General features: G+C 43.9%; 1 protein-coding gene across 5 annotated transcripts in view; it reads right to left on the bottom strand.

The window, feature by feature from the left end:
* SPAG6 (sperm associated antigen 6) overlaps positions 1-14,940 on the bottom strand; it is a 79,751-nt gene extending 64,811 nt beyond the window's left edge. For 2 of the 5 annotated variants that reach the window (XM_051820697.3, XM_051820696.3), the window contains exons 1-2: positions 14,777-14,935; positions 14,583-14,678 (exon numbers count right to left, since the gene is read on the bottom strand). In XM_051820697.3, coding sequence (XP_051676657.1) covers positions 14,583-14,678; positions 14,777-14,801 — 121 coding nt within the window. In that variant the 5' untranslated portion in view covers positions 14,802-14,935. Of the gene's footprint in view, positions 1-14,582; positions 14,679-14,776 lie in introns of all 5 variants that reach the window. The other 3 variants (XM_051820695.3, XM_089311561.1, XM_089311560.1) reach the window with 2 other exon arrangements.
* Positions 14,941-16,588: the final 1,648 nt, after the last annotated feature.

Here is a 16,588-nt window from a genome sequence, read left to right as displayed (position 1 = left end):
TTCATGTTTAAAATGGTGACAAATACTAGGGCTAAACATCAGGTTGTGAGAATGAAAAGTTAAAATTTCTAAAATGCTTAGAAGGTTACTTGGGACAAAGCAAGCACCATCAAATAAATAAATAAAATGACTCAAGGTCTTGCAAAATTAAAGTACTAAGGTAATCAGTCTCTTAAGTTGACTATGTTTTTATTAACACATTATTAGCGAATGTCCCATTAATAAATACTTTCTATTGTAATGCAGAAATATAAATTTCACAGTCCCACATAGAGTCTTTTTTAACCACATATTTTAGAATTAGTGTAGAGTGAATACTTCACTCATGAAATATATCTATTAAGAATCTACAAAATGTTGACCACAATGGTCTTTGACCTTAAGCAATTCATAAAAGGACTGTGAGAGATAACCCCAACACACAATGTATGTAACGCAGACGTAGCGGGTCTCGGCAAATCCACAATCAAACATTGAACTTGGGCTTTGAGGAGCACAGAAGTGACATCCAATGTCTGAAGGCTCTCAGGCTGGGTGCCTGTTGAAAATACTGGAGCAGGTAGAGAGGGGAAGGATTGGAGAGTATTCCAACCAGAAGGAATGTATACAAAGCTCGGAAGCGAAAAGCATTTGACATGACAAGACGGCAGTGTGACTGGACTGCACGCAGGGAGGCAGGAGACAATGAGATTTGCAAAGATAACAGTCCTGAGGTGCCCAGGAAGCTGTTTCTAGTATTCTGAACTTTATTTGAGCATTAGTGTCAGTGCAGTGAGCAGATCAAACCTGCAGTTTGTAAAGAAGGAGCACTGATTACAGTGGGGAGGAAGGGTGACCAGGGCAAAGGCTGGAGGCTGGCAGACCACACAGGGAGCTGATGTAGGAACCGAGCCAGATACGAAGAGAGCCTGGAGAGAATGGTACTGACCAAAGAGAAGGGAAGAAGTGAATGGTCTAAGGAGATATTTAGAAGACAAACTGATTATTACCGAGAGGGAGGAATCGGGAATACTCCCATGTTTCTGGTTTGGACAACAGATGCTTGTTGCAAACTGTGGAAGAAACCTCAATAAATTTATACTGGCCTGAGACATAAAGTGAGAGGGCTGATGTGGCAAGAGATAAACCCAGAAAGGTTGGTTAAGGGCCAGATCAAATTGGCTGTGGGCCACATGAAGATCTTGTGATATTATTCTAAGTGGAATGGGAAGCCATTGGGAAGCTTGGAAGTTTGCCACACTTACTCTCAGGGAAGTGAATAAATTAAAATGAAGACTGAAAAACCGCAAGTCTGCCATGTATGGCTATGCTGGCTGTGCACTGCACAAATCAAGGAGATGTCATTCCTATGGATCGTGATGTAAACTGCACCCGTGAAGTTGTGCAAACATGGCAGCCATCCTTGACAGCGTGCTATGTGGTTCTCTGGTTTGTTTTATGTGAATAAATGCCCTTATGTCCTCAGTAACGTAATAAACATCTCTAGAACAGAGCTTGTATTTTAAACTTTCCTATTTCTCAAGTTACCTAGCAGATTCTGAATATACAGCTGGCCCTTATTTAAGCACCGCGGTCTTGGCAAGGAAACTACCACCCACTTGACTGCTACTTTCAGCATTGCCTGTTCTTCTGCTACAGCCTGATTGTAATCACACTTATCAGCCTTACTCAAACAGAATTTTACATTTCTAGTTCTACAAGGATTCTTCCATTCATATGACCATATTTTTACTGAAGCAAGTTTCACAAAACCCATGAACTGTATATAACATGTTCTCACTTCCTTCATTGGTAGGAACATACCAATGTTTTCACTTGAACATAGCTGTGTTCCTCCCTTGCCTTTTTCAGAGTAAGAATTTTCAGGCTTTGTTGGGCTTCATTGATTGTATCCTCTGGCCATGATTCCACATTTGATAAGGAAATCACAAATTTTAGCATTGCATATCTATTTGCCTTGTTTTCTGTGAAATGCTTTTTCACTGTCACAATTATAAAGTCGATCACGATTTAAGCTGTTGGGTGATCAGTGGTAATTCAGTCTGTGAGTAAAGGACTGACTGGGCAGCCAGCAACTCTGCTTGAAGGCAAAGAAGCTCATTACGAATGTACTTCTTTATTTAACAAATGTTTATCTGCTATGTTTCCCACCTGTCAGGAACTTCCCTAAGAAATGTACAGATGTTGACCCATTTCACCTTCACTTCAGTCCTCTGAAGTAGGATTTACTCTTTCTAGCTTCAGAGTCTACCTCTCCAGTTTCTCCTCCCTGCTGTCACTCACAGCCCACCTACTGATGAAAACTGGCCTATGTGCCAGGTTTGGACTGAATCCTAAATGCTATAATCCATTGAATTCACATTATTCTAATATTAACACTACCATACTTGCCTTCTGCGATTACTGTGTTAAATCAAAATTTCACTCATTTTTTTTCCAGTACAGCTGACTCTTGACAAGATCACAGCCACTATTGTCTGTGAGTTTTCAAACTGAGTGAAAATATAGATCACAAAATTTATGTTAAGTTCAACTTACATTATACGCCAGATAAAATGACTGGAACTTACAGGTTTATAGTTACATGAGGAAACGTGAAATAAGCTGTTAGGATCATTTGCAAACGAACTTGCAAGTTCCACATGTTCAGACCATTTTTTCCAGGTAAGGTTTCTCTTCTGACCTCCAGCTTCCTACATTCAAACTACTTATCATAGTCACTGACATGGGGCTACCCCAAGCGCACTTCAATCTCAACTTTGTGAAACAGTGACACTGCCATATCTCTTTCTCTGTTAATGACTCTCTGTGTCCAAGAAGTTAGAAGCCTGGGAGTCGGCACACTCATCTCTTCTAACCCCACCCCTTGTCCTACAGACTTTACCTCTTTACTGTCTCTTATCCAGCATAATTGCTGCAATAAAAATGAACGCTCAGGCTTCCTGACCCGGTTTTAACCTCCTCCAATCTTTTCTCCACACTGTTGTTAACATCATCTTTCTAAATGGATCCAATCATTCCCCTGATTAAAATCCTCAATGGTTCTCCGCCAGTTTCAGGAGAAGCCCTAACTTCACATCAAGTCCTTCGTAATCTGGCCGGCTTCCTTCTGCAGCCACAACCAGCTCTCCCCTGCATTGCCCTGCTACTCCCAGCTCCAGCCACACTGAAACACTGGCTGTTCCATCCATGACACCTTTCTCCTGTGTCTGTGCCTTTACATGTCATGTTCTCTCCGCCTGAATGTAGTTCCCTCCAGCTCACTTCTAGGAAATGTAACACATGCACCACCACCTCCTCCTGTATGTTCTCCTGGCCCACCACCCCTCATTCCCAAATCTTGAGTTTGGTGCCCTTCAAATAAATATTTACATTTCTCCACATTAGCAAATAAGCTCCTCAAGGGCAGAGACCATTCTGTTCTTTTTGCATGATCAGTATCAGGATCAGCATCAAAGCATTCATGTGGCCCTTGGATACTCAACACATGTTTCCTCAATGTTGAATGAACCAACTGTGAAAATTAATGTGCATTTTCTCTACTTTCAGGTAAATTAGTTAGAATAAAAACAAAGTGGATGACATTATGTTCAAATGCATTTTTTTGGAATAAGAAGTCAAAATATATGGATAACACATACTGTTAACCATAAACTCATAAAGCTTTAAGGAACTCAAGCAGGCCATTTAAATTGTTCCCTTACACTTCTGCTAAACCAGGCGTGTGCTCATCTCGCAGTAACTAAAAGTCACTAAAGATAACGGAAGATAACCTCAAAGAAGTCGTTCCCTCCGTCCCCTCCGTCTGCTCTGGAGAGTTAAAGGGAATGCCAAGGGAAAACTCTTCAAAGTGATTAGCAAAAATCGCACACAGCACTGTATCCAGGCCAGCAGCAAGGCTCAACCAGCCAAGTGGACTGAAGCTATCCAAACACTAACCTGACAGGCACTTGTAGAACAGGACCAGGATTCCTCCCAGGTGATGGCCCGGAGAACGGGAGTGTGTTCAGACTTCCACCTCTCTCTGTTCTGTACTGCTCTGGAGTGAGACTGCTGAAGAGTCCCTGGGCTCACACTGGGCAGTGGTGTTACCTTCTTCCCCACCTTCAGGGTAGCGACGGGGAAAGGCGTCAGCAGAGGGTTTCTGCCACCCCAAAAGCCGTCCGTGGTTCTCTTTGCTGGACACCAACGCTGGCCACACTGAAACATCAGCTAAAACTCTGGACTCACCCGGCTTTCTCTCACATGGCGTCAACCACTCTTAGCTCCTTTAGAGTGAACAAAGCTGACATTTATTTTTGACTGACGTTGATTTTTGTTCCCTCACACTTCCGCTAAACCAGGCGCCTGCCCACCCCGGAAGTCGGGCCTCTCCTTCCCGGCACCTCACGGGCCACCGGCGGCCTCAAGGTGAAGCTTGAGTCTCCCTTTCCCAGCCACTGGCTGCCAGAGGATCTCGTGCATTTAACGGGAAGTGCACGGCCACAGACGTTGCAGCTGAAGAATGGAAGAGTGATGCGGTCCAAATCCGTGGTAGGGGGCACAAGGCAGGTTTCCCATGAAGCAAGGGGGCTTGACCCTCTGCCGGGTCCGCCTGCCGCTCAGGACACGCGGGCCTGTTATAGACTAAGGCGGGCTGCAGAGAGAACGTGCCAATCCGTGTCGGGGCTGCAATGTGAGTGTCCTGAACTTGGATATTGTTGAGAGAGAGAGAGAGAGAGAGAGAGAGAGAGAGATTAATTCCTAGACTGACCGAAAGTACAATGCTTCGTGGCCTAGAGTCCTAAAGAGTCGGGAGAATCTGCAGACTTGAACAGAGAAGGTAAGGAACCCAGGACCAGGGCAGCCCCGGTTCAGCGCCTCGTTACTGCAAGTGTCCTGCAGCACAAACCCAGGCCTGTTGTTCCGAGACACCTGGACTAAGACCACTGAGGAAGAGGCTGCAGGATGTGCGGAACTTTTGGCTGAGAGAACAGAGGAGACCAGAGAAAAATGCCAGGAGCTGCCTGTCAAGAGACGGAGGCTGTCTTCTCTGAGCACTGCTGCTTCTAAAATCCGAGTCCAGTGAAAAAATAACGTTTAAGGACAAATCTGGGGCCAACGCTGTGGCTCCTGGCTTTGGCCTGGCCCAGCCTGGACATTGCAGCCATTTGGGAAGTGAACCAGCAGATGGAAGATATCTCACTCTCTCTGCCTCTGGCTTTCCTTCTCTGTAACTCTTTCAAATAAATAAATAAATCTTTTAAAAAAAAAAAAGAATAAGAAACTAGTAAGATTAGGTCTCAAAAAATAATAAACAATAAACTGCTCACTCACCTAAAATCATTCCACATAGATATAATTCCATTTTCATTGGAAAGTTTAGAGAGGCACAAATTTTGAATTGGTCTTTCTTTTCTATTGTGTTTTCTCTTTTACAGTATTCCTATCACATCTGTCTGTCTGTGGAAGACTGCACGATCTATAAATGGGCAGCACAAAGAGGAACTAGGACAGTACTCAAAGAATTATCTGCCCCGAGAAGTTTCCTGGATAAAATCTAAAGAGAAAACATTCAGAAGAAATACGGTTCAAAAAAATCTATTTTCAGGGCCGGCGCCGTGGCTCACTTGGCTAATCCTCCACCTGCGGCGCCGGCATCCCATATGGGCACCAAGTTCTAGTCCCGGCTGCTCCTCTTCCAGTCCAGCTCTCTGCTGTGGCCCGGGAAGGCAGTGGAGGATGGCCCAAGTACTTGGGGCCCTGCACCCACACGGGAGACCAGGAGGAAGCACCTGGCTCCTGACTTCAGATCGGCGCAACACGCCGGCCGTAGCGGCCACTTGGGGGTGAACCAACGGAAAAAGGAAGACCTTTCTCTCTCTCTCTCTCACTCTCTCACTCTCTAACTCTGCCTGGCAAAAAAAAAAAAAAAAAAAAAAAAAATGTTGAATAGGCAAGTGTATCTTTATATTTAAAAAACTAAGAAGATAGACAATGTCTTCAATGACAGATTAAAAGAAAGTGGGAAAACTTAAATGTCTATTTAAAAAAACTTCAGTTTTTTAAGAGGCATATTATTATACTAAGTCTATACAAAGACTATGAAAAACTTAGGCAGGTATTGTGCTGCAGTTAGTTAAACCACTGCCTAAACCCACACATCCCATACTGGAGTTTCTGGGATTGAGTACCACCTCTCTGCCTCTACTCCCAATTCAACTTCGTCCCAATGCACCTTGGGAGGCAGCCAATGATGGATGGCTCGAGCAGTTAAATCTCTGCCACTAATGTGCGAGACCAAGATGGAGTCCCTGGCTTCAGCTTGGAAGAGCCCTGGCTGTTGGATCATTTCCAGGGTGAACCAACAGATAAGATCTCTGTCTCTGTCCCTCTCTTTCTCTGTTGCTCTGCCTTTCAAATAAATAAAAAGAACTGAAGAACTAATATAATCTAATATCCATGCATACATTAAAATAGTGATTCTAATTTGTCCAAATAGGACTTGAAATATTTACAAGAGTGGGTGGAAATCATTCCGCCTGGAGGTCGGCATTGTGGTGCAGGTGTTAAAGCCACGATTGGTGATGCCAGCATCCCATTTCCTCTGGAGGAGACACATGTGTACACATGCACACAAATATTTGTTTTCAGCTAGAGGTGTTTTTTTGTTTTGTTTTGTTTTTTGTTTTGTTTTGTTTTGTCAGGCAGAGTTAGACAGTGAGAGAGACAGAGGGAAAGGTCTTCCTTCCATTGGTTCACTCCCCTAATAGCCAGTATGGCTGGCACTGCACTGATCCGAAGCCAGGAGCCAGGTGCTTCTTCCTGGTCTCCCATGAGGGTGCAGGGCCCAAGCTCTTGGGCCATTCTCCGCTGCCCTCCTGGGCCACAGCAGAGAGCTGGCCTGGAAGAGGAGCAACTGGGACAGAATCCGGCGCCCCAACCGGGACTAGAGCCCGGGGTGCCGGCTCCACAGGTGGAGGATTAGCCAAGTGAGCCACGGCGCTGGCCTTCAGCTAGAGTTTTAAGAGAGTCAAATATACAATAAATTTAAAGTAGAGCCATTTCTATCTTAAGATAGAAAACATGAAGTATAGGGCAAAACCAGTATTTCACTTTGGATATTAGGGCAGTCAGACCTGTATTCCCACAGGCCGTCCTCTGCAATGCAAGAAAATTTTTTTAAAAATGTAGCCCTGAGTTTCTCCTAGGGCCAGCACAACTACTCAGTTGAAGTCCTGAATTCTGTTTCCAGTGAACAGGAAAAGCACTTCACACAAAGCACGATGAGGGGCCGGCTTAACGCCCTGGCCTGAAGTGCTGGCATCCCATGTGGGTGCCGGTTCGAGACCTGGCTGCTCCACTTCCAATCCAGCTCTCTGCTATATCCTGGGAAAGCAGTAGAAGATGGCTCAAGTCCTTGGGCCCCTGCACCCATGTGGGAGACCTGGAAGAGGCTCCTGGTTCCTGGCTTCAGATTGGCGCAGCTCCGGCTGTTGCGGCTGGTTGGGGAGTGAACCATCGAATGAAAACCCTCTCTCTCTCTCTGCCTCTCCTCTCTCTGTGTAACTCTGACTTTTGAATAAATAAAGAAATCTTTTAAAAAAAATAAAATAAAAGCACGATTAAGTGGAAAGCACATTTATGGAGTACCTCCCCCTTCACTGTGCTCTAGTTCATCTCAAAGGCCCAGGGCATCATGGACTCATGAGGCAGCTGACTGCCCTGGGCTCTAAACTCTCCTTGATCCAGACAGGACCTCAGTCCCACAGCTCTCTCTGAAGTACTACCTTGCTCCTCAACTTCCAATGCATTGCAGACTTTTGGATGCTTTTCAAGTGCTCTTTGTTTGGAAAGACTTTTCTCGGGAGTTAGAGGAGATCTAAAAGGTCCTCGAGACTCTGAATCCAGCTAACCCCTAAATACTACTCCCAGACCCTCTGACCACCAGGAATTTTTCAGTTAAGGTTAGTTCTCCATATCTGGCCTCCACTCCAACTGCCATGATGGTCCACAAGGAGACCTCAAGAGCCACTGAGTTTCACAATTGTTGGACAGCCACTGGTTCTCAGAGACCTGAATGGGGGCTGGTGCTGTGGCACACTAGGTTAAACCAACATTTCTGACACCAGCATCCCAGACTGGAGTAACATTTTGAGCCATGGCTGCTCCACTTTTGATCCAGCTTCCTGCTAATGTGCCTGTGAAGGCAGCTGAAGATGGCCTAAGTACTTGGGCCCCTGCCACCCATGTGGGAGACCCAGATGGAGTTCTAGGCTCCTGGCTTTGGCCTGGCCCAGTCCTGGCCATTGTAGCTATTTGGGAAGATGGAAGATCTCTCTCTCTCTCTCTCTCTCTCTCTCTCTCTCTCTCTCTCTCTCCCTCTGTCTTTCAATAAATAAATAAGTAAATAAATACTTTTAAAAGACCTAAACAGATGGGGCCTGGGGTCGACACTGTGGTGTTGCATGTAAGATTGCTGCCTGCAGTGCCTCCATCCCATATGAGTGCCAGTTCCAGTCCTGGCTGCTCCACTTCAGATCCAACTCTCTATTATGGCCTAGGAAAGCAGTAGAAGATGGCCCAAGCCCTCGGGCCCCTGCACCTGTGTGGGAGACATGGAAGAAGCTCCTGGCTCCTGGCTTCAGCCTGGCCCAGCTCTGGCTATTGTGGCTATTTGAGGAGTGAAACAGTGGATGGAAAACCTCTCTCTCTCTCTGCCTCTCTGTAACTATGCCTTTCAAATAAACAAATCTAAAAAAAAAAAAAAAACACCTATTGTTTCACCAGTTAACATCAAGATTTATTAGGAATTCCTAGAATCATCTAGAAATACTTTACTAATTTCTATAAGGTAAAGCAGAAAGAACACAAGAGAAAGCAGAAACTAACAAGGAGGTTCTAGTTCCAGTTTGGTCACTAACTCACTTTGTGGTGAGGACAATTATCCAACACTCTTTATGTCTAAGAAAGGCCTGAGTCATATCTAATTTTTTTAAAAGATGTACACTTACAGAACTGCTGTTGTGGTGTAACAGGTTAAGCTGCTGCCTACAAGGCCAGCATCCCATATGAAAGCCAGTTAAGTCCCAGCTGCTCCACTTCTGATCCAGCTCCCTGCCTATGGCCTGAGAAAAGCATCAAAGGATGGCACCAAAGGATGTTTGAACCCCTGCTGCCCACATAGGAGACTGGATGAAACTCCTGGCCCCTGGTTTTGGCTTGACTCAGCCCTGGCCATTGTGGCTATCTGGGGAGTGAACCAGTGAATGGAAGATCTCTCCTCCTCTCTCTCAAAAATTCTTTCAAATAATTTTTTTTAAAAAGATGTGCACTTAGATAAACAACTTGTTGTTTCTTCATTTTATTTAAACATCTTGAATATCTACTCTTCGCTAAACATTGTGGTAGGCATGGAATTTAAAGTTAGAGAAGGAGAAACAAAAACTAAATACAGTTGTGGTAAGAAAGAAATAATGGGAACAAGGGCAGCATAAATCAAGACAATTAACTTACTGTAAGGAGCCATAGCCTGGCAGTTACAACACCCACATTTTTTATCAGAATGGAGAGACTGGGTTTGAGTCCCTGCTCTGTTTCTGATTCTAGTTTCCTGCTATTACACACTCTGGAAGGTTGCAGGTAATGGCTCAAGTGGTTGGATCCCTGCCACCCACATGGGAGACTTGCACTGAGTTCCTGGCTCCTGAATTCTGTCTGGTCTGTCTCTAGCCATTGGAGGTCACTGGGAGGCTGAATCAGTAGATGGAAGTATGTTCTCTCTCTCTCTCTCTCTCTCTCTCTCTGCTTCTCAAATATGTAAATAAAAAATAATGAATGGAAACTACTTAGGCAAAGAAGTAAAAGAAAAATTTCCAGGCAGAAGGGCAAAGGCCCCAAAGCAACCTTCAGCTGTGAAGTGGAATTAAGGTATACTTAAGCAACTTTTCTAAAGCTTTTGGGAAAAAAATCAAAAATTTAACCTGTAACATTAAAATTGAATCCACAAAAGTTGCCTTTTCTTTAAGGTTTATTTATTTATTTGAAAAAGTTACATAGAGAGAGAAGGAGAGGCCGGGGCGGGGGTGGATCTTCCATCCACTGGTTCATTCTCCACTTGGCTGCAATGGCTGGAGCTGTGCCAATCTGAAGCCAAGAGCCAGGAGCCAGGAGCTTCTTCCAGGTCTGCCATGTGAGTGCCAGGGCCCAAGGACTTGAGCCATCTTCTACTGCTTTCCCAGGCCATAGCAGATAGCTGGATCGGAAATGGAGCAGCCAAGACTCGAACTAGTGCTGATATGGGATGCCGGCACTGCAGGTGGCAGCTTTACCTGCTATGCCACAGCACTGGCTCCAAAAGTTGCCATTTTTAAGCCCCACCTTCTTATGGGATCATCTGTAACTTGAATTTTTTTTAATTATCCATTTTTTTTCTTAAAAAACAATTAGATCTTAGCCCTTATTCAGTTTTTTTTTAAGATTTATTTTTATGTATTTAAAAGGCAGAATTACAGAGAGAGAGGGTGTGAGAGACACAGAAAGACAGAGATATCTTCCATCCACTGGTTCCCTCACCAAATGGCTGCAACTACTGGGGCTGAGCAAGGCCACAGTCAGGAACCAGGAATTCCAAATTTGTCTCTCACGTGAGGGACAGGGGCCTGAGCATTCGGGCCATCTTCCATCCCAGGCGCATTAGCAGAGAGCTGGGTTGGAAGTGGAGCAGCTAGATCTTGAACTGCTCATATAGGTGCCTAAGTCACAGGCTGTGAGGTAAAGTTTTAAAATATTAAAACGGCACTACAACACTATGCTACAACACTGGCCACAACAAATAAATCTTTTAAAAAAATAAAATAAAAGCACATGTAGAAACAGTGGTTGGGAACACAAAATTCTGAAAACTCTATCATTTGTAGGACACATTGTTAGGTGCATACAAGTTCAGAACTTCTGTAGCTTTCTGGTGTATTTTCCACTTAAGCATATGTAACAAATCTCTCTATCCCTATCTTTTAAAAAAGGTCAATGTTTTGAGTTAATTAGCCTCCACATTCACAACTGTAAGACTCCTTTTATATCAACAAAATATGTCAAACTTAAATAGCATGAAAGGTTACAGTTTTCGAAGTCATTTTGCAATTTTCCTTTCAGTTTCAATACCCTTTGAGACCGCAGGTTTTGTAAGAGAAACACGGCACATATATGTACACCAAGAGAGTTTTAAATACATTATACATGCTTACTAAGGGCTCTTCCTTCCCACAGCACATTAAGCTACTAGTTTATCTGAAGACTTTCACTCTGCTCCAGATACATGTGATGTAAAATCATTTTATGCCAACAACATATATCACTTACCTTCTTGAATTCTGAACTCACTAAATTGCCCTAAATTGCAAATTAGCTTTCTGCACACATACATATTCAAGCCATTATCTAAACTTCTTTATTCCTATTCTTCTGAAAATGTGCAAAACTACTGATTTGCCATGTTTTATTTACTATGTTACTATAGTTATATATAAAGTATCATAGAATAACATTTTTAAAACTTTACCCCACAGGTATAAATAGTAGGCTCAGAAGAAGTTTATGTAGCTAAGCAGTTTAAAAATAGCTTTCTTGGAGCTTTTGTTAGATTATTTCAGAAGACCTCCTAAATAGACCTAAGAGTGGCCTGGTATTCCAATATTCCACAAAATGCTTCTTGTATTTTATAACTAACCAACCAGCTCCAATTGCTGAACATTTACAATTGGTAGAAGCTACAATTATTATCTCTACGATTACAGTCATGTGTTACTGATTATTCAGAGAGGGGAAGCATCAAAATTCATTTTTAAATAGTTGCAAGATGTAATGGCTCAAACATACATGGTTTGAGGGTTCACAAAAGATTTAATAACAAACATTAACTTTTTAATGTTTTATAAGTATTTTACTGATTTAAAAGGACTAAAAGCTCAATTTAAAAAAAAAACCTACAGGTTATAAACACGGTACACAGTGTGTCTGATAACAATTTTGATTAGAAATCAAACTCGTTCTTTTCTAAATACTCTGAAGAAGAGATCTTGCAACACTTCGTTTGCTTTGTTAATTACTTTGGACATATTTAATAAGACAAATTCTCTCATTAGCACATCAAGAGCACAATGGAAAAGATCAGAACTTTAACATGAAAAAATTCTATTGACAATATTTACCTTTAATATTCCTTTCTCAAAAAATGAGCTCAAAGATTCTTAGCAAGGGAATTATTGCTTTGATCATGATGTCTAGATGGAAAATACTCTTCACATTATCTTAAATCTATGATATGCATTTACTTACACAGTAAATGGAGCAGGTGGGGAAGAAGAAACAATAAGTCAAGAGTTCAGGGCTTTTGTATGTTATGCTAACAAAATGAGGACACTTACCAGAAAAAAGCTGAAGTCCATGGTAAATTTTAAAAAAGAATAAACCAATTGAATGGTTATAAGTTAATGACTATTAGTAAAGAAAAGTCTTCATAACAAAGCTTACAGGTTGCTTTTTAATTAAAAGGAAAAATATAGTGGAATATTCAATTCAAGGATATTATATTAAAAATTACTAAAGGAACGCTTGAATTGAGCCTAGATACTATAAAATAAATTAAGTTATTCAGGAAAAGGAAAATCTTAGCATGCATTAAGATAGCAGTCAGAGTGCAAATAATTTTAAAACAGTCATATTCATTTTGCATTTCATTCTTTCATAAGCCAGAATATAAGTGTAAAATGTCATCAGTAATTTAAACTATTATGATCACTTAGCCTTAAATTCCATGGTATACTCTACATTGTATTCTCATGGAAAAGGTAACCTGCCCCTATTCTACTAAAACTGGTACTCCTATATCATAAGTGTTGTGTATACTTCAATATTTCTGCATTAAAATTTTGAAATATCAATTATTTTACCATTTAAAAAATAAGGTTTCAATTTGTCATTATACATATTGCCCAGAAAGCTAATGTTTGTGTGTATTGACAAAGGCCATTGAGTAGGACTCAGGGAAAACATTTAAATATTAACTGCATTTTAAAAATGTGATGTGCTCTAATAAATCTAACCTGTATATCTGAAACACTGTGAGGCCAGTACTCTCTGTACATACCACACATTTACGGGGGGGGGGGGGGGGGGGAGGAGAGAATTCATCCACAAGAAACAATTACAGAATAAAATGATCAATTTTGAATTGACATTTTAGAAATAGAGAACAGCCAGGCTTGGGGACAGCAGGTGGGTGTGGTTATAAAAGGACAGTACAAGGGCTCCTTGTGATGATGAAAGTGTGCTGCCTCTTGACTGTGGAGGGAGTGAAACATGTGGCATAAAATTGTGTTGGACAAAACAAGCACAAAGCTGCAGGGAAACCTACATAAGACCCATGAGTTTTTATTAATAGCATCCCAGCTGTGATATTATCCAACACTTTTGCAAGCTGTCACTGCTGGGGGTAGGGGGGACACTGAATAAAGAGTACCTGGGATCCCTCTGTATTATTTCTTACAACTGCTTGTGAATCTACAGTTATGTCCAACTGCAAACTGGAAAGCTTTTTTAGAGGCTATAAAATATACTTTCTCCTCGCTAAACATCCCCACTCACACATACACCAGTGAAAACACTGGAGAAATAAACACCAAAACCCCAGTGACGAAAGAAATTACCACATAAGAACAGTCGAAATTCCCCTCAAAAAAAAAAAAAGTAAATATAGTAAACATCCTCTTCAAATATTCTTGCACTGTCAATATTCTTAATTTTATTTTCTGTGTTAATCTAAATTAGTTTTAAACACGACACTCTGTAAACTGAAGGCTTCTTATGACAGAGCAGTAATAAAATGCTACCTTACAGTTCAGACGGTATCAGAATCATCCTTAATCAAACAAAGAAAACCATTATTGTCTCTGTCCGTTTATGTTCACAGATAAGAAAATCCCTTTCTCTTCTCCAAGAGTTCGGACTGAAGAGTGGAGTGAGAGTTACCATAAGGATTTAGGCAAAGCCAGGTTTTTAACTACTTTTAAATTTCTTGGAAAAGATTCAAGCATATCCTTCTTCCATTAATGCAAGACGAGAAATAGTGTGCAAAACACTCTGGAATTCCTTTGCTGTGAAGAATTCAAAAGGTGATCAAAGGCAGGGTGACGCGCACTGGCACCCGGATAAAATGGGTCTGATTAGGGTAGATTCTCATTTACGTAAAATGACTTCCAGGCAATTCGTGCAGCCTTGACTTTCAACCTGACACTCGCCAGACTTCAGTGAAGATGGAAATCGGGAACACTGGGCCCCTCTCACCAGTCTGGGGGCTTCATCCCTATGATTCCGCCTTTGCGGGTTGGAGGGGGGTGAGGAACTTAAGTCGCGGTCCTCGCGTCCCCATCCCGCGGCTCCCGCAAAAGCTCAGCCTGCGGGGGAGCCGGACGGCCGGAAGCGGGGACAAGGTGGAGCTTTGGGAACGCGGGGGAGGCGAGGCCAGAGGCGCAGGGGGTGCCCGGGGTCCAAAGGGCCAGGCGAGGCTGGGACACCGAGCCGTGGGGATCAGGGCGAGAGCTCACCCGCGTTCTGCAGGATCTCGATGTTCTGCGGTTTGTTCGCCAGCTCCGCTACCATCTGCACGAACTGGACGCGGGCTTTCTGGTACTGCTCGAACACTGCAGAAGAGAGACCCTGTGGAGCGGCGGGGGCGCCGTGGCCCGCCGCCCGCCACTCGCCGCCCGCCCGTCGGGGCACTGCTCGCCCCCGGCCCTACCGTTAAACACTTGCCGCTGGCTCATGGCTCTCGCCGCGGCCTGGGACCCCTCTGAGCCCAGGTGTCGTGGGAATCCGCGGAAGGCGCGGCCGCGGCGGCGCCTGTGCCGCCGACGGGGTCCGTTTCTGCCGTTTCTGTGTACACTCGGCGCCCGCGCAACCGACGGGATCGCAAACCGGCCGTCTCATGGCAACGGGCAGTCCCGGGCCTGACGTCACGGCCGCGGTGTCCCAGCGCCCGCGCAGGGCGGCGAGAACCCGGCCAGCCCCGGGGGAACTCCGTCCTCAGGGGCCGCCCGGGCGAGCGCCCACCCCGCCCAACCACCGCGGGAACCATGCACCTGCCCGAGCCGCTGCCCCTCCGGGCTGGCGAGTGGTACAGTTGTCCACAAGGAGTGCAGGGTTTTGCGCACACCGACCCCAGCCGGCGTGGCTTCCCGACTGCACCGAGGGCCGGGCCGGGCGCGGGGAGAGCCCCAAGTGCGGACAGAGCCTGGGTGAAGGGCGAGCGGTGCGAAAAGCAAACCGCAGCAGCCGAGCTGTCCGAGCGCCGACGGCCCAGCGGAATCTCGCACGTGACGCGTGTGATCCCACGGGTGCATTGTTGCTGAAGCGTGGCGTTTCTGGTGTGCGTACACCCTGGAAGCAGAGCAAGACACAGTATGGCACATGCTCTGCGTTGCATGGCTTTTTCCCAAGTACCGCTAGTTTGCTGTCTCCTCACTTTCATGTGATTTGAAGACACACTTTGTATTTGTCTTTAAGTTTAGCCTTCATTTAGGTAGCTGAATGCCATTTGCAGAAGAGAGAATCTTCACCTGGGAAGCCACTTTTCCCTAGCTTATGTAACAACTCAGTTTCTTATAGCAAAATGGAAGTAGGTAGTCTATCACTGGTTTCTAGCTCGTCTTTGAAAGCCGTATTCCGACTGTTCCAATGGCAAATGTCAACGTCAGTGATTCACCAGCAATGGAGCGGGTACCTAAGTCACAGCTGTGGCTTGGCAGGACCAGCACAGGAAACTCCTGGGTATCTTCTTCAAGAGAAGACAGCATGCAAACCTGGCTGGCTGTCATATTTGGAGTGATTCTCTGTAGTAATCTTAGGTCTCACCTTAATGCTCACGAGATCTCTGATGAAGCCCTGATCCCTCGTGGGTCTCAGAACAGTTGGGGAAGGAGTCAGCAATCAGGAAGCAGAGTAAGTGTATGTAGACAGGTTTCTTATACCCCCCAGGGCAAGGTACCTGTCTTTGGCTTCTGTAGTTCAGAAGCCAGTGAAAAAGCCAAAATGTACCAAACTTTAAACCTAAGGTTCACAGTGATCACATTTTCCCCAGGGAACAGGTCCTGTCAAGTGTTTGTATGTTCCCATTTAGAGAAGTAGGGGAAAACAGAGTGAGGAAATTACTAAGATTGCAAGTAAACCATGGCTATTTGTTTCAGCTCCTTGTTTGCACCATGAGAAGAAAATCCCCTCAACACTACAAGGTTCATATTTGATTTCAGTCCTTAAATAACTCAAAAGTCTAAGCTCCTACATCTGTCATTTCTAGCAATTGTCTTACTATATATTTCCTACTTTAAAAGTGTTAAGAGCTCAGTGGTGGGCATAGAGGTGGGGGTCTAAACCTACAGACATCAAACAGTCCACATAGGGAATGCTACAAACTTTGGAAAGTTCAAATGGTATGTTAATTATTTTAAAATACAGAATCTCAGTATTTGTTACTAACAGTGTCTGTGAGTTGAATTCAACAATGTCTGTGAGTTGAATTCTATTATTGTTCCTGAGGAAAAACACAATATAGGAC

Source organism: Oryctolagus cuniculus, chromosome 13 (assembly GCF_051225735.1).
Source record: "Oryctolagus cuniculus isolate XC-2025 breed Fujian yellow rabbit chromosome 13, ASM5122573v1, whole genome shotgun sequence".
In the NCBI taxonomy this organism is placed as follows: Eukaryota; Metazoa; Chordata; class Mammalia; order Lagomorpha; family Leporidae; genus Oryctolagus; species Oryctolagus cuniculus.
Note: the sequence above shows the minus strand (reverse complement) of the source record. Positions and strands in the feature narration are given on the sequence as shown.